The sequence below is a fragment of the Zymoseptoria tritici genome, chromosome 13, assembly GCF_000219625.1.
Source record: "Zymoseptoria tritici IPO323 chromosome 13, whole genome shotgun sequence".
Taxonomy (NCBI): Eukaryota; Fungi; Ascomycota; class Dothideomycetes; order Mycosphaerellales; family Mycosphaerellaceae; genus Zymoseptoria; species Zymoseptoria tritici.
In genome coordinates this window covers 1,043,854-1,066,345 of record NC_018206.1, presented here as the reverse complement: position 1 = coordinate 1,066,345, position 22,492 = coordinate 1,043,854, and the positions used below count along the sequence as shown (strand labels likewise).

Here is a 22,492-nt window from a genome sequence, read left to right as displayed (position 1 = left end):
TCACCGAGAGGAACCTCCATACGGGTTCTACGAGCGACGACGGTAATAGCATGGCAATAGAGTGCGACGGAGGCCATGCCGTCTCTCGCAGCAAACAATTTTGGGAACGCATGGACGATCGCCGTCGGATCGACTGTTGCAAAGCCACCTCCACTACGAACGAGACATCTCTCGGGGTCTCCGAGCGACTGCGAGAATAGCACTGGGACAGTGCAGAAATGAGCGCACGGCGCCTCGTTCGCAGCGAAAGTTCCTGGAAACGTAGAATACGAGGAAGAGCATCATCGCAGTGGCTGTTGCACCGCCATGACCCATCCAACAGCGCCACCTGTGGCTGCCATGCATTGATCGCTCTCAGCCGAGTGACATGATGCGTTCGTGAAGATTTTCCCAAACCATGCGAGGGGCTGAGTTTTGACTCTCACCGGAGGGTGGTCTAATGCGCATAGAGTTCGGCATGGATTCTCGTGATATTGCAGGGGCAGAATGTTCTGGGCCCAGCCCATTTGACTGTCTGCATCAGCGCCGCTAACAATCCCATCGAAATCTGTAGGCCGCAGCTGGCCAGTCGAGCCTTGTGGACTGTTGACCGTAGTTGATCCAGAGAAGCCAACGTTCCGTTAGCGAGCGGTATAGAGACTGCCTTGGGTGTTGTCCGAAGAAGGGGTCATCTCCATGGGTTCTCTTGAAGATGCGTGAACGATCATGGTCTCTTAGGGCTGCGACAAACCGTGACGGTGCCCTTGACGATCGATTTGATCTGATCCCTCGACCGGTAGCAACCTGGTTTCTGCCTCCCAACCGGGTCAAAGCAAGTCCGTGCCACAAGGCGGCGACGGCGCCGGCAAGGCCGAGACATACCAATGCGGAAGGTCCACACTGTATTGAGAACACACCTTGCAAGCTCGTGTAGATGCGGCAAGGTTGAAGGTCTGAGCGTACAGCATCGACCAGGCGCCTGCTTTTGTTGTGGAACTGGATCTTCGCCCCAAAATTCAACTTCAAGCTCCCCTGCCGCAAACACCGACAAGGTCAATCGGTCTAGCCGTCATACGTGAGCCCGAGAAACGAGAGCTTGAGAGTGGGAAACATTGTAACTTCGTGTCGCGGACCTCAGCTTCTACCATTGACGGCCGCCCAAACATTCCGTCATCGAGACAAACTTGTACCCTTTTTTCTTGTAGAATGCGAGAACTTCGGGGAGAAGAGTCTCCGCTGTTCCCGGAATATTAGCGTGCATGAGGACGACAGGACCTAAAGTCGACCAGACTTCGTGTATGGGATACTGCCACAGTGTGTTTGTGGACTCCTCGAGCTCGGTGTAGAGATTAACCCAACGCTGTCGCTCGACACTCCACTGCGGGTCGAGGTTCCACCTGACCACACGATAACCCATGCGATGAAGTGTAGTCAGGCATACTTTATCGCACTCGCCAAAGGGTGGTCGCAGGTATCGCGGGCGGTGACCGGTTGTCTGGATCATCCACTGCTCGTTGATGTTCTAGATGCAAGGTCAGCAATTTCCATGCAGAATCTGGGTTCGTTGCCTACCACATTGTCCTCAATGTCCTTTGGAGCCGCGTCCGAGAGATTGAAGTGTTTCCATCTGCGTTGCGTTAGATCGTGCTTCGGTATTCATCATCGCCGGGTTCACCCACGTATGCGACTCAACTTGATGTCCGGAAGCCTGGATTTCCACAAGCCACCTTGTCTTTTCGACGAGCGAGTATTCTTCATCCGAAGCGCCTGCAACGAAGAACGTGGCGGTAACGTTGGCCTCGGCCAGCGTTTTCAAGACTTTGCTGGTATGAGGCGATGGGCCGTCATCGAACGTGAGAGCAACGTGCTTCGGCGAGCTACTGCAGCCCACTGCCATTCCTGTTTTTGTCGTCAGAACATTGTGACTCGGGAGATCAACATAAAGACTGACCTGGCGATGTTGATCCATGCTCCCACAAACGATAGTGTTGAAAGCTGATGAACGTCTTGTAACATATGCTAGACCGTGTAAGTAGAGCGCTTCTTGGTATGATGAGTCTGATGCGACCACATACCACAGTATCACTGCCGTTGTGAAGACTGCAAACGCTTTGCTTCTGGTCATTTTCGGGTTTGGGTGGTGGAATCTGTATTTGGTCAAACTTCGGTGATTGTACTGCACTTGAAAAGTCGCTGCGCGGTAGGATAAGTACGACGTCTGCTTTCAGAGACTCTCTTCAAGTCGTGTGGCGATTCCTTTCGCCGCATCATCGCCTTCTTTGCAGGCGTACGTTCGTATGCTCGAGGCACAACGATCGCCCGTACCATTTGCAGTCCTTCCTGAGCCTCAGGACAGAAATACATCAACGTTCAAACCCAAAAAACCTTCTGACTGCAGGCATTCATCGGCTGAAAGCGATGCCACATGGTCTCAGCGATGAGCGGTCCGGAACCTTGTGATTGCCAGGGCCCAGGCCTGGGCGTGCATCTGGTCGAGTGAGAGGCGAGATCAGCCACATGTAAGGGATCATCCGTGAGAACTCAATCACGTATGTTCTTGAGACCTGTAGCGTGGCTTAGATGCTGCCATGCCTGTATCGCTAGCACGAACTGTAGCGGGTTGATCACCGCAAACCATGCTTTTGCCGTGGCGACTATGATCCGTGCATCGTGGCCAATGTATTCTCATCAAGCAGTATCGGAAAAGGGATGAAGGGTCGTCATGCGTCTTGGACATCGCGATGAAGAAAGAGAGAGAGGAAGACCTTGACCCTTGGGAAGTGATGAAGTCCTAGCGCCGGCTAAATTCAGCACGCCGGGAGTGCCGCACGGCAGGCGCCGCCTATATCCTAGCGCGATTCTGCGGGCTCGCCGACACGAGAGTGCATTGACCTCCTGTTCAACACCACACTTGACCTTTTGCATGAGCATCCTTGGACACACCATGTGCGGCGCGCGATCTCGTCTGAGCGTAGTGCATTTCTGGAAAGCACGCTTGGCATGACGGCGACCAATGATCGTGGGATCGACCCTTAGGCCCGAACCAGGCGAGGAGTCTGCAGAGTGAAGGCGACTCCGACCATTCACGAGCCTAGGTTGAGGCCCTTCGAAGGATAGTCCCGATACACGCACAGCGCCCCCAATGCAGTCGCGGGTTCGTGCATCGAAGTGGCAGATCGACAGGCATCCTAGATCTGGTTTCTTCGCCCGCAACTCGGACATGACCTGGCGATACTCCTCAATGGTCTGTTCCGATACGGATCAGCAGTCTTAAACCCGAACTCATCGACAGCGCCACCGAGAGTCTCGGAGATGCCGAGCATCAGGTAGAGGTCGAAGCCAAGTTGGTTTGCGCAGGCGAAACCATGAGCCGGGTTTGGGCAGTACATATGTGCTCGGGAAGTCGCACTATTGTGAAGACTTGCATCTCTCATCAGCTCTTCTATCATCAGCTTTTCTATCATGCCTCAACCATCTTCTGCCACTTTGATTCGGCAAGTCTTCAACGTCCTTACTACAATCGTTTTATGCTCTGCTGTAGCAGGCGTGTTTATTTCCTTCAGATTTCCTGGCACGTGGATCCGCTCTGGAGAGATCCTCATCGCCATTTACGATCGTCTCTTTGCTTCTCGCAAGAAGAACGACCACGATCCTGAAGCCGTCATTCTGGAAAAGCAGACCTCGAAGGACACAGTCGGATGCGCTGTTGGATGGCGAGAAGAGGAAGACATCTTCGAAAGATGTCTCGAGGCACTGAAGGCTTCTGATGTCTGCGCGGTAGTCGTTGGCGTCGACGGAGACACTACTGAAGACATGCCAATGCTTGGAGTGTTTGGAGATGTCAGTATTGCCTGTGCGTCGTTTCTACTTCTTATTTGACTGACCTCAATCAACAGGTGTTTCCGGATGCTCCACCTCCGATACATCTCGACACCCCAGTCGGTGATGCACTGCTGGATGCAGAGTCTGCCATCGCGGCGAACATCGACCAGCTGCTCTCTATAGTCGAGACACAGATTACAACCCAGCTTGGTATCGACCGCTCGCAGCTATGCACAATCGACGCCATCTGCATCTACCAACCACATCGCAACAAGAAGGCCATTCTTCTCACCACATTCCTTGCCGGCATTGTCATGGCTCGAGCGAAGCAGGTCCCATTCCTCTTCAGCTGCGACTCTGATACGGTCGTCGCTCCTCAGACCATCGATCAAGTTGTCGCCTCTCTGCGTCCAAGGCCACAAGCCGGCGGCGCCAGCGGACGGATCAGCACATGGAAGTCGAACCAATCATTTCTCTGCAAGCTACAATCGCTCAAGTGGTGGTTTGATCAAGACGTTTCTCGAACGCAAACCGCCGCCACCGGCTTCCTCGAATGTCAACCCGGACCGTCCTGTGCCTTCCGAGCCACTGCTCTTGAACAAGTCCTCATCACCTGGTACTCCGCCTCAGCCTGGGGTCGACGATGCGTCACGAACGAAGACCGTGATCTCACGGCCAAGCTTCTGCACGCCGGTTGGGAGATATACTATGTTCCTCACGCCGTGGTCTGGACCGACGTACCCACAAGTCTGGCGGGCTGGTTCAAACAACAACTGCGCTGGTCAAGAGGCACACACTTCCAACGTCTGTCATCGCATGGCCTTTACACAACGATGAACCCTTACTTCACCATGTACGTCATGAAAGACATGTTGATGCCCTTCGTGGCATGTGCATACCTGGTATGGTTCGTCCTCACGGGAGAACGGTTCCTCCGACTATCCGAATACGACCTCGCTGTTTCTCTCCTCGTGGAATTGATATACACTCTCCTCACAGCCGCAGACCGCATCCCATGGACCGACCTCGTTTACCTTTTCCCGTCATACATCTTCTACAGCTTAACGAAACCGGCGATCCATATCTGGAGCTTGTTCACCATGTTCAACAACTCATGGGGTAACCCATTCGATCGCGGCGCGCGACCTGGATTGACGATGCCAGAATACGCATGGTGTGGTGGATGGGTGTACTTGACATTGGCGGCTTCGATGAAAGCTTTGTCGGAGTCGATGAACTACAAAAAGCGGAACGCGATCAACGAGACATTTGCTGTTGTTGTGTTTCCATCACTGCTGGCGCTGGGCGCGATATCGGCGTGGCATCTTGCTCTCACGAGACCGAAGAGGAGGTGGACGGAACAGGTTGGGAGTGTCGTGTGAGAGTTGCTACTCGACACAGCGTTAACTCGATTTCACGGAGTATACAGATTTCCTTACCGCCCTCAGCTTGAATGATCCAGATCCAGATCTAGAAGACATAGATAAGACCAATGGTACTCAGTCCTCGTTCATCACTCGTGACCAACCAGTTATTCCCGTCAACACGATCGGACGGGAACAGCTCCGTTCCCCGCAACTCAATCTATTATGCTGGTCCGTGCATGTTCGCGTGACGACATGACTCGATCCTGAAGATCAAGATTCGAAAATGCCCAGAGATGGTATCCTCGAACATACTTTCGAGTATGATCCATCGTGCCATTCCTGCTCATTTGGGGTTCTTTTAGACACATTCCAAGAAGCTGAATGCTACTTCACGCAATCAGAAGAAGACATGCGTAATCCGCAATCGCCTCGAGAACAACAAGAGTGCCCAGCAGCAAGGCAGAGATACACGGCACGCTAGCCGCTCCAGTACCACTGCAAATCATCTCCTCTTCTATCCTCTTGCTTTTCTTTTCCACGCCGTCCCACAAAGTTTTCCCTGCTTCGTAGCTGGCGAAGCGAGGGCTGCCCACTCGTCATCATTACCTGAGGCATGGCACGGAATGATTCCTGCGTGCCACTGCTGCACGAGGACGATCTGCAGCAGAACACCACAGCACGAAACACTTTCTCTTCTGTTTCATCACATCGAACAACCAGGAACCCATCAAGAACCTTTGGCGACGACTCGCTGCCGCAGACCAGGATGTCGTCGTACGATAAAAAGTGTCTGCTCATCAATGCCGAGATCGACAGCCATGGCATGGGCCGCTATCAGTGGTACATCTGGCTGTTGTGCGGTTTCGGATACCTCATCGATTTGCTATGGGCGCAAGCATTTGGTCTGGTCCTAGGCCCGCTGCAACAGGAGTTGGGCTTCGGTGGCCAAGAATCCGGAAATATATCAATCGCGTTCTCCTCCGGTCTCACGGCGGGCGCGTTCACATGGGGCGTGCTCGTAGACATTATCGGCCGAAAGTGGGCGTTCAACCTAACAGTGCTGATCAGTGGCGTCTTCGGCATGGCACTGGGAGGCTGCAACACTTACACCTCGTTCCTGGTTGTCACGGCTTTTGTCGGTTTCGGTATTGGAGGTAACATCCCGATCGACACGACCATCTGCCTGGAATTCATCCCTCAGAACAAGCGCTTCCTGCTGGCATTGCTGTCCATCTTTCAGCCGATTGGAGTCGTCATTACGTCTGCTATCGCCTATGGCTTCATTCCGAACTACTCTTGCGAGCCAAACTTTAGCGAAGCTGATCCCTTACCGTCGTGCAAGACTGTCGCAGACGGAACACCATGTTGCAGCAAAGCTGATAATATGGGCTGGCGGTATCTGATGTTCACTCTTGGAGCCATCACTCTGGTCGTGTTCATCGCCCGCTTCATAGTCTTCACTATGCAGGAATCGCCAAAGTATCTGCTCTATCGCGGCAACAATGCGAAAGCAATCACCGTCCTGGAGAACGTTGCCAACACCAACGGCAGATCGTGTGGAATCTCGCTTTCCGACTTTGATGCTTTGGATCAAGAAGATTCCTCGTCTGAATATTTCGACGGAGCCAAGAAGCCATCTTCCATACGCCAAAACTTTGGCGCCGAGATGTCGAGATACAAGCGTCTCTTTTCGGACTGGCAAATGACTCGCCTGACGATTCTCGTCTGGCTGACATATATCTGCGACGCTTCGGGCTTCACGCTGGCTGGTGAGTCGCTCAGTTTCACTGCAGCCTCGCCGTGACTTCGGTCTCGACTAACACACTCTTTTAGGAACGTATCTTCCTCTCATCCTCGCCACCAAAAATGCGAAAATCAACCTCGACCTCGAATTCACATACCGCTCCTACATGGCAATTTACACGCCAGGCATCGTCGGTGTCGCCATCGGCGCTTTCATGTACGGCATGCCGCACGTCGGACGGAAACTGACCATGATGATCTCTTCCGCGCTGATGGGCGTTTCGATCTTCCTCTTCAGCGCAGCGAACAGCCAAGCTTCCAACATCGGGCTCAACACTATGGAGTACTTTTTCCAGTCCATGTTCAATGCTGTGCTGTACGGGTGGACGCCCGAAGTGTTTCCGGCGCCCGTGAGAGGCACAGCGTGTGGTATTGCAAGTTTCTGGGGCAGATTGTTCTCGATTCTGAGCCCGTTGATTGCTCAGAATATCCTGCCGGAGGAGGGAGTGCGGAATGAGGATGCGGTTAGGAAGGTGTTGTATTTCGCAGGTGGGATTACACTGGGATGTGTCGTTACGACGGCATTATTGCCGAACAAGATTTTGGGCAAGCAGAGTTTGTGAGAGGTGTATCTGTGGGAGATGCTTGAATAGGATCGGAATTTCAACACCTACACTCCCATCTTTCGCATTGTTGCCTGATTCGAAGTCGCTCTACTCAGCAATGCACCTGCTGAGAGTTATGCAGGATAACTGCATCATGTGAGAAGACTGACAACCGCTCGATTCAAGCAGGCCACAAGAAGACATAACTTGCACATTCAAAGCATCGTTGCTGAACATATTAAGTATTACTTTGTCCAAAACATTAAAACGACTGGTCTTCCGCGTGACTCGCATTCACTCCGGAGCCAACCTCCTCTCCTGCAAATGCGCCGGCGACAACTCGCCAGCACGATACGGACTCCCAGCTCGCGGCTTGCTGCTCTGCTCCCAGTTGATACCTCCAGTCTGCTGCTGTGTGGCACTCAGCGGCAAAAGCGGCGAGACCGGCGTAAAAGGTCTCCCAACATCCGGATGTGGCGTGTACATAGGAGGCTGGGTATTATCCATCTCTTTCTCGTGCTTGCTCTCCGAGTCGAGTGGTTTCGCTGCGCTTCGTGTCATGAACGGAGCGACCAGAAAGCCTTCTTCGCCGACGCTGCCTTGGCGTTTGCGGTATCGGATGATGTGCCACCAGCCCGTGAGCATGTCTCTGCGGATCATGAGAATGAAAGTCAACGTTCCGGTGAGCTGGGAGGATAGTTAGCATGGGAACTGCGAGGGGATAATCGTTCGACCTACGCCAGCAATGGGCCACACAGCGCGGACGGCATCCTCGTTGATGCCGATAATGGGCGCAACACTTCCACATGGTGTCTTGTCGCCACCGTTCAGCACCAGGCAAAGAGCCCATTCTTGCAGCTCCTTGCTGTTCTTATTGGTAGTTCCGGCCACCTTTCCTGTGGCGATAAAGACAGTACCGTAGAAGATGGTGGAGACGGCCACGACAATGCAGAGCAAGATGCTACGCCATTGAGACTTCAGCACTGACTTGACTCTCTTCCAGGCGACTTTCTTCCGCGGTGGCGCATCGATCTCCATCGCCGACTTGCCGATAGTGGACCCCGCCGTACTTTGTAAAGTGCTTTCGCCGCCAGGACGGAAGAAAGCTCGGAGGTAGACCCAGAGACAGAAGAAGATGGTGACAATCTGGATGAGAGTCGCCAAGCAGCCGAAAGCTGTCAGCCAGCCGAACCAGGTCAGAAAGGAATAGCGGTCGTTGGGTACGCAAGTGGTGGAGAGACGATAGGAGATGCCCGTGATCCCCAGGCTGAGGCCGAGGAAGAGTATTGGCAAAGCAATGCCAACGCCATGAGCCGCATATCTCAGGACCTTCGTCTCCTTGACGTCCCAGCATACTCGGAGGTGGATCCAGAGCGAGCGCAAGAGAACTGGGAAGATCTGCGTTAGCTGAGTCCTTTCCTAACAATTCAGTCATCTGCTGCGACGTACGCCATACACCCACGCCCATCGCTCCCAAGCTCAGCATCCCACCGGAGACCGCGCACGAATTGTCCGAATTCATATCACTCGGAGTGATCTCATTCCAACAGATATCGGGCTTGGTCCCAAGCGGAATGATGAATGAGAGATGTAAGATGGTGAGGAAAATGCAGATCCCGATGCTAAGATAGTGTCGATGGCTGACTTCTGGAGGAAGAACGAGCCATGTGACGAGGAGGAAGATTTGGCAGATGAAGCTGGGTATGTTCCACCAGTAACCCACTTCCAAGGACCTGACGAAACCTGTGCAAGTCAGTTGTGCGGCGTGAAGGTAAAAGTTTTCGGAAACCTTACCGTCCGAGTATAGATATTTGTCGGTCGGACACGGTAAGCAACATGTCAACTCGGGCGTGACATTGCTACAGAATCGGCCGGGAACATCTGTCGCACATCGTCAGTCTGTGGTCGCGGATGCTTGACGATCTCAACTTACATCCGCCTGTTGACGGGAAGTCATTGGGCGACAGGAACGGCGCCGGACACGCCATGATGTCTTTTGATTTGCTCGTCAGAACAAGGTGAAGTTGTCGTTGTTTGGAGGAGGCAAAACACAGAAGGGCACGGCATGCATTCCTGAATCCCAAAAGATGCAAGCGTTGGAATGCTATTGATACCCAAAGCAGATTCGCCACGTGAACAAAGGTTCCCTGGATTCTTTCTTCCCGCATGCAACGAATCAAAACATCGCGGCTTCTTGCTCGCCGGTGAAACAACACGCCGGCGAATTCGTAGGAACGTCCACATGTCCAATGCTATGTTCTCGAGTCGTGCCGTGGTCCGTCGTGTGTGGCTTGTATGCCAGTCTGTGCTTTTTGGTCCTGTCGTCGCTATGCTGAAATCAAACTGCGCTGCCTGTCGATGCTCTTCTTTTTGCAAGATTCTCAATGCTATCCAATAACTCCGTAACAGTAAAAGGTTTGGGAACGACAGTATCCATTCCAGCAGCCATTGCCTCTTCGATTTGGGCTTGTCGCACATTTGCAGTGATGGCAATGACTGGCAGTCTTCGATTCGCCTCGCCAGAGGTCTCGAACTCGCGGATCTTTTGACAGCACTGCAGCCCGTTCATGATTGGCATTTCCCAATCGAGCAGGACGACGTCGATGGAAGATGTATCGGCCGCAGGCTTGTCACACCGCCAGTCGGACTTCTCCAGAATTTCGAGTGCTTCCTGTCCGTGGTTGGCAACAGTGACCGTACAGCCTTTGGACCGCAATTGCTTCGCCAGAATCCGCTGATTCACAATGTTGTCCTCGCACAGTAAGATATGTTGTGGTGCAGGGCTATGACCGTTTTTTGCAGAGATGGGCGAAGCCGGCACAGTCTGTGAGGGAACTCCCTCGTCAACCACCTTGGAGAAGACAGCCATCTCGCTGACATCGGACGGCACCGGTAGGCCAAGATCGCCATGACCGATCGAAAGGCGTGCAAGTGACGGCGTAAGGACGCCGTTGATGGCCTCGGCCCTCCTCGTCTCGATGTAGAATCCAAAAGCAGATCCTTTGCCTTTTCGAGATGCCACTCCGACTTGTCCGCCTTGCTTTTCTGCGAGTTGTCGGCAAATATACAGCCCGATCCCACACCCCCCGTAATCGATATGCGTTCTGGAGGAGGCCTGGGAGAATCGCTTAAACAGACGCTTCATTTCCTCGGCGGTCATGCCAGCGCCAGTGTCCTGTACACAAAACCATATGTATAGCTGCTCCTCACCTTTCGCAAGAGGCGGCAATGCGGTACTGTGTGGAGATCCATTCGACTTGGCCCAGTCAATGTCGCCGAAAGACGTGGTGACCCGAGGCGGCCAACGGCTGGCGCCGTAGCTGACAGTGATCTCTCGTACTGGTCGTTGAGCGGTGAATTTGATGGCCTACGTCGGAATTAGCAAGCCTTTAGTACATGTAACTGCTGGACTCACATTGCTCAGGAGATTGATGAGCACCTGGGCCAGCCGAGACGTATCGAGCAAGACGTAGTCGATATTCAGATCATCGATGGATGGATCTCGGATGGGCTCCATCGACGTTCCGTTCATCGCGACTTCACCAGAATACCTGCAAAGCAAAGCGTATAAGGTCAGCGGATGTCGTAGACAGTGTGGAATGAACGAAGGCGCGGCCTCCAAGACAGTCTCGGACGATGGAGGCCTTCTGCACTTCAGTTCCTTACATCTTCAGGATGTCATCGACCGTACGACTTGGTCGCTGCGGGACAGGTGTGATGCTCAGCATGTCCGATTCCAACCGCGATAGGATCAGGACGTCATCGATGACACGTCTCTGGTGGTGCGCGCATGCGAGTATAGTATGTGCGGCATCCACATTATCTTGTATGGCAGCACGGTATTCGTCGATTGAAGTAGACTCGCTAGTCGGTAGACTCGTTGTGATCCCATCGGCAAGTTGCATCATCGCAGTCAAGGGGTTTCTAGAATGCCAGAGATGAAAGGAGTTAGGAAGGCTTGAATAGAGACGTGGTGATGGAGACTGAGACCCAGCATCTCTGGTGGGCAATCTCGGACGATGCCTGTCGGTCTTTCAGCCGTTGAAACTTACCTCATTTCATGCGAGGTCACATCGATAAACTCCTGCGAAAGGGTCAGCACACAATCATCAGCGATAGAATGCCTACTCATACCTCTTGCTGTTTCTTGGCCTGAAGAGCGGCGGCTGCGTTCCGAGATTGCACTGATTCTGCCCACTTCAACTCCGAAATCTCAAGCACATAGCTCATGATGAGTTTTAACTCTCCGTTCTCAAACACCGGTATGTTTGTCGACAGTATCCAGGCCGGTTGCTCCTCTGCGTCCTCACCCGGTGGCTTCCATGTACGTCGTAGCCGAAGCTCATGCGTATAGCGCTCTCCGGTGGTGTAGATCTCGAGAAGGACTCGCTGCGTTCGTTCTACTTCGTCCGGATGGATGCAGTCCCAGTAGTGGGCCACGTCCGATCGGGTCCTGTCGTAACCAGTGATTTCATAAAACTGTTCGTTGGCAAACTTTATCTGTTCGTCCATCGTGACCTGAACCATTCCCAAGGGAGCGTGGAGGGCCGTCTGCCGGAAGCGATTCTCACTCTCGGTGGCTCGCCGCTCAAGCGCTGCTTCCCTCTTTGTGGCTTGTTCTGCGGTAAGTGTGGACATCCATTTCGCCTCTATCTGCCTCGCCGTGCTTGTGATGGCCAGTTCAGAGATATCGTCAAAGAGTCGCCTTGGGTTGTGGCCCTGGACGTAGAAACCTATCAGAGAACCGGAGCTAGTAAGTGGTAGGATGACCACGTCCCGACACGGTTCCCCGAATCCGCACCAAGAGACGCCCTCAAACAGACCGTTCGTTCGTTGCAAGCTACCATCGGTCTCACTCAGAACGACTGGCTTTCCACTCTCACGAGCTTGCCGAAAACACGGTATTAGTCCACCCTGGTCGCTGTCAAGTTTTGCGATTTTGGGTGCACAACGATGGTCATTGGGTATTCCTATGCTTCCGCGCAGTTGTAAATCCAGGTTGGTCTCGCTGTTAGGATCCACACAGGAATACAGCAATGCCATGGGCACATCGTTTGGATTCTCCTTCAGGGCCTCGATCGCTAATGCCAAAGTCTCCTCAACGGAGCGTGACGGTAGCGCTGTAATGTTCTCAAGCACCCGCCGCCGGCGATCTTGCAGGACTGTATTAGTTGTTTCATTCACCGTGTTGTAGAATCCCTCGATTTCGCCACTATCTCCTCGCAGGGGGATGAACTGGCCGACGAAGTAGCTCTCCTCTGGGATTCCCCTTCTGACCGGAAATAAAAGGATGTTGTCGACGTCGACGGTCTGGCCGCTGCTTTCCGCGTGATTGAAGACGTGGCGCATAGAGTCCCACATTTGAGGTCCGAAAACATCTTCGAAGGCTCTGCCCATGAGGTACGGATGTAATTTGTCGGCCATGACCGCGAAACCCTCATTGTAGATGGCGATCCGTCGTTTGCCCCAGTAGAGACCTGCGCCACGACTGTCGGTGAAGATCATAGTGGTGTACATTCGCAGCGCCGGACCGAAGTCCTCGATGATTCCCAGGTCCGTGGCTCCATAGTCTGCATTGCGGAATAGATCTACATGTTCCGTCCGCGGCAACACATCGGTCCAAGATCGTGATCCCTGGTCGAAAAAGGCATTTCGAGGACCTCCTTCGGGTGCCATCCCAGGGAGCCTCAAAAGGCCGCTATCTTTCCGGGCAGTGATACACTCCACCAAAGGCCGTCTCGCTCATGTCACCGAGATCCTGTGATAGACGGGTCATCAAAAAACATTCAATGCAATGTTGGTTCAACGAAAGTGATGGCAAAAGTTTGACAGGGGGAGCGTTGAACCAGCCAACCTAGAGAATCGGTCTAGACTTTCGTGTTGATCTAGTCCCGCGCCGAGCCGTGCCGTGAAGAAATCGAGCAACTGCCAATTCTTCTCCGACACGAGCTCCGGTTGAACTCCCAAGAGTGCAACATCTGGACCAAAGCAAGAAGTGGCGTAGCCCCTTGAGCATGTCACCGGCCTTTCCGCACCAGTGCGATCTCACGATCCATTGCCGACATGTGCTCAAGCAGGGCAGATAGACTTTGTCGACCGTCCGCGCTACTCCTCTATGCGGGGTATCGGTTGTAAGCACTGTTCCTGTATTCAAGATCCAAACTGTATGCCCGTCGATCGAGTCTCCAGCAGTAATCGGTCTTCCGGCATACAAGGTACAGGCTGCACGCCTCGCCTTCCGCACCCAAGCACCTCTAGTTTGTAGCACAGTACCATGTTCAGCGGAGGTGTTATTCATAGCCTGGCTCTTTTTTATTCATAGCCTCACTCACCCAAATTCGTGCCAAGACTGCGCAGCCTTGCTCCCCTCGTCCCTCGGGTCACGGCTTTGCTAACGACAACAACATATTTATCCTAACTGGACGAACGACGAGGTGTCCGCAACCGACACCCCTTCGCTGTTGGGGAATGGTCGCAGGCTCCCAAACCCCTACTCCAGGCCGCGAGGGGGCCCCTCGGATCGCTCACCAGTAGTAAACTGAGGCTATGAATAACAACGGGGCATGTTCAGGCTGTGAACGCATCGGATCGGACACGGCCTTATCGTACCAGGGGTCTCTCTAGGCGAAAACAATTCTCCCATCCAATCCGCCCCTAGACATACCACCCTGAGACTACAAGGTCGTGTCTACTCCGATGCGTTCCGGCCTTCCTTGCGATCACACTATTGTCCTCAGGTCGGGTGCAATAGTCGTGGCGCTGCCACGAATGAGTCCGCCTCTCATCGCGATCAGTGCCGACATATAAGCTCTGCTGGTTGTCCTTCCTCTTCCCAGTTTCCACATCCTCCTTCCATCTGCAAAAATCAAAGAGGACGGTCAGCCCAACTCACCCTACATCCTCGATCTTCTACTGCCTGGTGCCAACATCTACCAAGCTCCAAACACAACCAACACTCATCACCATCACGATGCAGATGCATATCGCAGGAGTGATTCTGTCCAGCCTTGTCATAGTTCAGGCCTAGCAAGTCACTTTGTCGATCTGTTAGCGTTAATTCATAAAACAGGGTAAGACCAGGGATATTAACTCTAACAGCCTAATTACGTGGTTAGTGTCCTATATAATATTATAGGATATTGGCGATAAGACCCCAACCCCTTTTAGGTATTTAGAATTACGGCATCTATATAGTCTTTAGGTCGATAACCTTAAGAAATATATAGTTTTTCTTAATCTTAAAGTTTACCCCTACATTACACTACTTAATTAATAGTTATAAGCCCGGTTTCGACTTAAACAATAAGATTAAAGACAAATTCGCATTAATAAGTAATAATAGAAGGTCTTAAGCTAGACTCGTTAGGTTTTCTAACCGTAATAGGACTAAAGCGTCGAGAAATCGTCTATACCGATTAAACTAAGTACGACGAATAGTACCTAAACACTAAGTCGGCGGCAATTAATAACTATATATAGCAATATATACGAGAGACAACCCTAATAGTTATAGACGGTATAGCCGTAGACCGAACTCTAGAACTAAAGGTCCTAAATATGCCGAATAAGACGGATTTAGGCCTTATAGACACTTAACTTCTAGAAAGCGAGAACTTTATAAAGTAGTAACAAAATAAAGCTATTTTCGACTCTAAAATAAAGAACTATACTAGAGAATCCGTTATCTACGAGACGTTTAGGAAGAAGAAAGAAGATTTTAAAAAATACTTTAGCCGGACTATTCCGTTAACGTACCTAGACGACCTTAACGATTAATCTAGGACACTAGTAAGCTAGATAGACTTCGTAACTAAGACATTCGCGCCGGACGACGTAACGAGGCGTAGAATACTTTCTAAACAATATAACGACCTATTATCTAGACCTAAGTCGTCTAATATCCTTATATACCTATAGAAGTAGATTAAGCTTAAAAAGAAGATAGTTAGAGGACACTATCCGGCCGCTAGTATCCTAAAAGACGACTTCGTACGGATAGTAGAAGATAAGATTAATATTACTATAGGAAGACTATTAGCGAGCAAGAATAATCTTAGTTAATACGTTTACGACGTAACTACGTTTATTAATAGAGACCCTAGTAACTTAGCTAAGCAGTTCCGTACAAACGCTACGTTTAGGTCTAAAGAGGCTTAAATTACCGGAATAGGTTAGGTAACATTTAACGTAACGACTAATTTAGGTAATTAAAATAGAGGGAATAGGCCTAATAATAAGGATAGGACCTATCGACCGTATACGGGTAAAGATGCCGACAAAGCGTATCTAAAACTAGGAGATTGTCCTATCATTAACTATCGTCTTCGACCTAATAAAGCCGATATAATAAAAGAGGATAAGAAATTCCTCGACAACTACCGGAACGTCCTTAAGAAGGACAAGGCTAAGTGCCTCTAGTAGATAAAGTTTAGAGACCCTATTACTATAGGACTAAAGGATTACTATAAGATTACTAAGGTACTAAAGGAATAGACTAGGTCCGGAACACCTAGTTTAAGTAGGACAATCGTCTCTAACGAACCGAAGACGTAGTATAGTAGTTACGCTATTAGAGCGGTAACTTAGTTTAGAGTAATGTCGACTAAAGCTTACAACGAGAAGAATCGATAGCTTCTAGATAGTAGCTCGAACGTTTATATCGTAAACAATCTAACTATAGCGGGATTCGAGGTCGTTAATATACTATATAACGTATCGATTTACGCCGGGAACTAATAGATAAAGGCTACTATAAGAGGCACGGTAAAAGTGTAGTTCCTATTACCCTTAGGTAAGCCGATTACGCTATTACTAAGGGACGTCCTATATATACCCGGATTTTACGTTAACATCGTATCGACTAGGCTATATAGAGGCTTCGGCCTCTTCTTAGACGAGAGGACCGATAACTAGATAGATAAGTCCGGAGTAGTTGTTACTAAGATTAAGCGATATAGCGGCCTACTATACCTAAACCTAGCGACTACGCCGAAAGTAAGGATTAAAATTATTAACTAGCTACTTAACGAGGACAGTTAACCCCTAAGCGTCGAGATAGCGTTAAAAAGGGATTAACTAGCCGATAAATAGCTCGTCGCCTTCGCGACGGATAGTAGGGCTACGAGACGACCTAGAGTCCTCTCTTAGGCCTAATAGCACCGAGTTATAGGCTACATCGGGGGTAATCGTATATTAGAACTCTATCGAGCCGCTAAAGGCGTAGAGTATCTAAAAGATAGAGATGCGGCCCCTAAAATGTACGAATGCTACTTATGCGCCTAGAGTAAGTCGAAAAGAGTCGTTTCTCGAAGAAAACCGGTTAAGATTAGGATGCTAGTACCTTTTTCCGACGTTGCGGCCGATATCGTAGAATTTAATATAGTAAAGAACGGAGATAAATATATATTTTACGCCGTAGATTTAATAACATACCTACACTTCGTTTAGACGATGCCGAACGCTAATTAAGCGAGCCTAGTACGATACTTCGAGGAACTTTAGACCTTTATAAAGAGTATAGGTCGTAAAATATTCGCCCTTAGATCGGACGTAGACCCTAAGTACGGATTAACGTTTTAATCCGCACTCCGTAAGGGATTAGTAATATAGAAGCCCTTAGCACCGTATACGTAAGCATAGGACCTAGTAGAACGAGCCGGCGGCGTTATCGTCGAGATAGTAAGGACACTAATTATCGAATCGAGGCTCCTAAAGGATCTCTAGAATAAAGCCTACGTAATAGTAGCCTACATTATAAATAGGGCCCTAACGTAAGTATTAAGTTACAAATCTCTATAGGAAATAGCGACAAACTAGAAGCTAGATATCGCCTATATTTATAAGTTCGGGTCGAGAGCGTATATATATAAAACTAATCTAAAAGACGTCCCTAAAAGGGAGAAGATAATAGAGCGAGTAAGAATCGGATACCTAGTCGGCTTCGAGGGACACAATATCTTTCGAATCTAGATTCTAAGCCTAGATAGGGTAATTAGGACAAGAGATATAGTATTTAACGAGAAGATAATGTCATAGGCTGTGCCTAGGGCATAGGCTTAGGCTGCGCTAAGCCTTTAAAAGTAGGGCGCAATTTTAGAACACCGTTCTGAAATTCTTGTCTTTTGGCACTTTTGGCCTAGTAGTAAAGCGCCCCACCCTAGAACCTAAAGGTCGCTAGTTCGAGCCGGAGCTACCTCCGGTCGGACCCTAATAGATAAAGTACGAAGGACTCTACGACTTTAATCTAAATATAGTAGTACTACTTAATCTTGCGATTAATGTCGAACTAGACTACGCTATAGAAGCATATTAATTTTATAACCTATAAGAGGCTATATATATAAGCTACATCGCTAGATAAGGTAATAAGGTTAAAATTCCGGAATCCTTCCGAAGAGGTGCTCTAATTTAAGACGATAGTAATGTCGAATATATAATCCCCTATAATAGACCTAAAGAGATACGAGAGGACATCGTAGAAACGTTTATTAGTGTCTAAGGCATCGAATATATAGATAATTAACTCTTCCCCTTCTATTAAGCTTAGAAGCGGGGACCGGAATAGATAGATCCGGACGATAAGCTCGATAAACTAACGTTATCGGCTTAACGGTAGAGAATAATCGACTACTAGCTACCTCTAAGCTTTAACTCCGAGGTTATAGACTTTAACTTCGGCGAAATAACCTTATTCGATACTACGGGAATGTTCGCGACTTATGCGACTATAGCTAAAGTCTACGCTATTACTATAATAAAGGCGGTTATAGAGGAAGGAGCATCCGTAAAAGACGTACCTATCCTTATCGGAGATTTACTACTAGAACCAAAACGCTAGAAAGACCTTATTATATATAAGTACTTAAAGGAATTCGAAAAGGCTACTAGAGTAGAGTTTTAAAAGGCTCTAGACACTAGAACGTTCTATTAGATCCCTAAAAGTTAAGTAGGAAACAACCTAACCGTCCCGTTAATGTAGGTATTTAAATATAAACAAGACTTAAAAGGATACTTAGAGAAGTTTAAGGCTCGAATTTGTATAAGAGGAGATTTATAGTTAACCGAGCTTAACACGTACGTAGCTACCCTCGTAGCGAGGCTGTTTAGGTTGTTAATAGCAATTATAGTACACTTTAACCTAGAAACAATCTAGATAGACGCCGTAAACGCCTTTCTAAACTCTAAGTTGCCGACGCTAATCTACCTTTAACCCCTAGACGGTTTTCGAGACCCGAACATACTATTAAAATGCGTTCGCGCCCTTTACGGCTTTAAGGAGTCCCTAGCGCTATAGTAGGGAGATCTAAGTAAAGGAGTCGAAGAGCTTAGACTACGGCAAGTCGTTAATTGTCTATACACCGATAGAAAAGTTATAATCTTCTTCTTCGTCGATAACATTATATTAGCATTTTATTATAAACACAAAGTTTACGCCGAAGATATATAGAAAAGGCTAATAGCTAAATACGAGATAAGGGTTATAGGCCTAATCGACTACTTCTATAGAATTAAAATTATCCGGAATAGAGAGACTAGGGACATATAGCTTAACTAAGACACCTATATTAAGAAGGTCGCCGGAAGATATAATGTCTTATTAACTAAAAAAAGGGCGGATATACCTCTACTGTGAGGGGGGAACTTCCAAAGGTTCCGATCTCCCGCGGATAGTAGCAGTGCGGACGTACGAGGTAGCATAGGGGGCAAAAAGGGCGGTAAACTGTACAATTAGAGTAAAAGGTAGGGGGGCAAAAGAGGTAGTATTAAGAGCTCTGTACTGTTAGGCCTCGTGTGCGTGTCGAAGGTCCTTCCGGAGGTGCTAGTGGTCGGTGTCCTGTTCCTCCGTAGGTCGATGTCTTTTTTTGATCCTCCGACCTGCATACGAAGCTGAAGCTAGATACAGACCGCACGTAACAGTGCGATATTCCCCACTACATCCGTCCCCCTCCTGTAGTGTCTAACCTAGACACTGCAAGAACCTAAACTATACTATTGTGCACGCTTATAGCGTAAAAACCCTCCAGATCTAGCACTAGCGTCGTCCTTTTTAACTTGTTGCTAACGTAGACTGTCCCCATCCTCGGGTTTTGCACCCACTACGCATGTCTATCGTATGCATCGTATCCAAAACAAAAGAAACAAAACAAAAGAAATAACAAAAAGAAAAAAGAACCTTAAAACAAGCGCTAGTACAGAAAACAGCCGCTCCTTATGTCCTGTTCGCACTAAATGTTTCCTAGACCCGATGCGGATTTTAGTCTAGGAAATATTATAAACCTATCGCTAAGTACTATCCTCCTACTGCATGTCGCGTCCAGGTACGCGCTTACTATCCTTGCTAATAAGTAAGTCGGGGACTTCCTAGGGTACTGCGATGTCCGTATCTCCCTGCCTAAGCAGCTTACGTTCCCTATCGTCTGCATCGTTAGGAGCGACTTTAGCTAGTAGAGGTTAGTGCTTCTAGAAGTCGGTCGGGTGCTTGTCCTTAGCGTTGTAGTACGATCGGTTACCGAACATATTCCTCTCCGCGTACTTAATATCCTTATAGTTTGCCTTTACTCGAGCTATAGTCGCATCCCGCTGCTTCTTAATCTATGCCCTCAGATCGACAACATTAAGGCGTATAAGCTTCTCTAGTTCGACGACGACTTTAGGGCTCTCCTACTTCTCGTAAGCAACAAGTGCAGTAGCGATATAGTTGTTAGGTGTTAAAGACATAGCCGTAGGGAAGGCGTAAGGAATCTTGCCGTACTTGTTAATAAGCCCGGAGGGTGTCTTGTCGGGGGCGGTTAGGTCTATATAAGCTTTGCGCAGCATCTCCTAGTTACTAGCTTCGGCACATTCGAGAGAACTATCTATATGTACAGCTACGAACTAGGGAAGAATTGTTCGACGTTCGGTCTCTACCTTAGTGTCGACACTATGTAGTAGATGCGGAACCGTAATGCGAATATTAAATGCCTTGCAAGGAACGTGTTCCTACTTAAGCTTATAGCGATCTAGGAAGTATTGCGGCAGTACTGTATTATTAATCTTCTGTACTGCTCCGTCTGCGCAGTTGTTAGCCCTTATCTACTAGTACTATTCCTAAAAGATCTCCTTCTCGTACATCCTCTTAACGAGTACCGTGCAGTCCTTCTTGCCCTCGTCTGTTAAGGAGACCGTACCTTAAATCTGGTTAATACCGCGATTCTCCTCGACTATGCGGCTAACCGTAAGGTCGATGTGCTTAAAGGTAGTGTTGTCGCCCTTCTTAGTGCTTTTAGCGTAGTATAGGTATAACACCAGCCGGTGCTTATAGTTACCTCGTAGAAGAACATATAGCAGCTAGTATAAGATGTCCTAGCGGATAAGCTGCTAGATCTAAGAGTAGCACATCGTGCGAAGCTATCCGTAGTTAGGCTAGCTATTAATTTCGCGCTAATGCTACAAGTACATGTCTATTTCCTTATTAATAATCTTGCAAAGGGCCTTGTCCTATCCGATCTACGCGAAGAGGGGAATGTTAAGCGTGCTATTTCTCTTAAACTCGTTCTCCTAACCGGCCGTTAAGTATATCGCTTAGCGAGCCTTGTTAAAGAAGCCGTTAAAGTTAAGCTGGCCGAGTTCTCGGCGTAGGACGTTATTGTCGAAGCGGTACGGCCTAAGGAAGTCCGATAGTCGAGACGGACGAGCATCCTTAAACTACATCTTGTACGTCTCGGAACCTGTCTTTAGCTAGCTAAGCTTGTACGTATCGTACTTAAGGGTAGTAAGTTTAAAGAGCGTATTGTTCTTTGCTATTACATTCCCGGTCTTTACCTTAATTCCAAAGTATCGAAGCAGGTCCCTCGCATAATTGTAGCATAGGAACATGCACTTATCCTTTAGCTTCGTACTGTCCGGATATAGCAGCTGTAGGCATCGAAATAGCTAGTTTAGGGTAGCAAGACGTTGCGAAAGCGGAAGCCTCCTTAGGCTATTAATCGTAGCGATAATTTAAGGTAAGGCGTTCTTACAATTATAGGTCGCGTTCGTAGGTTCCGTAATAGGCATGCCGAGAGCGATCTATGTTTCAGTTACTGCCTAACTTACTAAGCGAGCCCTTCCCGTAGTGCGAATAATAGGACTCGCGTAGATACTCCCTCCGAGACTAGAGCTGGAAATGGATCTGCCGGAGTAGGGTATTTAGGGGCGGCCGGAGCTACTCTCGGAAGGGGTACTACGGATAGGGAGACTGCCGAGATTAGCTAGCTTTTCCTTAGTTTTAGACCGCGTACTTATAGCGGGAGGTGCTTCGATCTACTTCTAAGTGTTAGATCTAGACGCAATTTCCTTCTCCTTTCCCTTAGGCTTGTAGGGCACTATCTACCTACGACTATCTATATGCCGGTTGTACGTGTTGCGTACGATGTTAATCTGCTCCTATGTAGGGCGATCGATTCCTCCTAGTTTAGCGACTGTAAAGAAGTCCTTAGTAGTGTACTTAGTCCCTCTCGGATCTACATGTCCCTATCTAGCGCCCTAACTGTACTAACGAATGTATTCTTGTGAAACAAGCATAGCTACTGTCGTACCCTTATCGGACTACGTCTTATACTTCGAAGACAGCTTTCGAATCTCTTTTGCTATATTCTCGGATTTGTACACGTATTGCCTTAGTTCCGGGTTTGCATCTATTACGTCCTGTCCCTATTCTTTTGTAAGGGCGTCGTAAATGCCCTTCTTGCGGTTGCGGGTCCTCCTGCTATCTATAGCTGCCGCTACTAGCCTCGGATAAGCAGCTGCAATACTGTCCTGTCTAGTAATCCTCCCGGTTCCTAAGGTAATAGGGACCCGGTTTATCCGTACGAAATCCTATATGCCTGCTACAAACTCTGCTGCTTTTTCTAATCCTAATTCTAAGGTATTAACGATGTCTAATACTACTCGCTCGCGGTCCGCGTCTAGTATGCTCTTAAGGAGACTCTCGAGTTTTCCTAGCTCTCTAGTGTTCTA

At 49.1% G+C, this 22,492-nt stretch overlaps 5 protein-coding genes across 5 annotated transcripts; 2 read left to right on the top strand and 3 right to left on the bottom strand.

The window, feature by feature from the left end:
• Positions 1–1,120: 1,120 nt before the first annotated feature.
• MgCda1 (uncharacterized protein) lies at positions 1,121–2,077 on the bottom strand (the record flags this gene model as incomplete). The annotated part of the gene is made up of 5 exons (XM_003847617.1): positions 1,121–1,501; positions 1,552–1,606; positions 1,659–1,878; positions 1,931–1,998; positions 2,055–2,077. 3 exons carry the CDS (start codon positions 1,874–1,876, stop codon positions 1,121–1,123), a joined length of 654 nt encoding a protein of 217 aa, XP_003847665.1.
• Positions 2,078–3,615: 1,538 nt separating this feature from the next.
• MYCGRDRAFT_12516 (uncharacterized protein) lies at positions 3,616–4,922 on the top strand (the record flags this gene model as incomplete). The annotated part of the gene is made up of 2 exons (XM_003847637.1): positions 3,616–3,819; positions 3,876–4,922. Coding segments are annotated over 2 exons (1,251 nt in total), but the record flags the coding sequence as incomplete, so codon positions are not given.
• A 1,012-nt stretch (positions 4,923–5,934) lies between these two features.
• MYCGRDRAFT_51562 (uncharacterized protein) lies at positions 5,935–7,534 on the top strand (the record flags this gene model as incomplete). Its single annotated transcript, XM_003847638.1, has 2 exons — positions 5,935–6,937; positions 7,002–7,534. The coding sequence occupies 2 exons, from the start codon at positions 5,935–5,937 to the stop codon at positions 7,532–7,534; spliced, it is 1,536 nt and encodes a 511-aa protein (XP_003847686.1).
• Positions 7,535–8,146: 612 nt separating this feature from the next.
• MYCGRDRAFT_13612 (uncharacterized protein) lies at positions 8,147–9,498 on the bottom strand (the record flags this gene model as incomplete). Its single annotated transcript, XM_003847616.1, has 5 exons — positions 8,147–8,203; positions 8,255–8,904; positions 8,966–9,259; positions 9,311–9,397; positions 9,450–9,498. Coding segments are annotated over 5 exons (1,137 nt in total), but the record flags the coding sequence as incomplete, so codon positions are not given.
• Positions 9,499–9,854: 356 nt separating this feature from the next.
• MYCGRDRAFT_78016 (uncharacterized protein) lies at positions 9,855–13,265 on the bottom strand (the record flags this gene model as incomplete). The annotated part of the gene is made up of 6 exons (XM_003847615.1): positions 9,855–10,355; positions 10,464–10,883; positions 10,932–11,067; positions 11,183–11,440; positions 11,569–11,600; positions 11,651–13,265. 6 exons carry the CDS (start codon positions 13,190–13,192, stop codon positions 9,855–9,857), a joined length of 2,889 nt encoding a protein of 962 aa, XP_003847663.1.
• Positions 13,266–22,492: the final 9,227 nt, after the last annotated feature.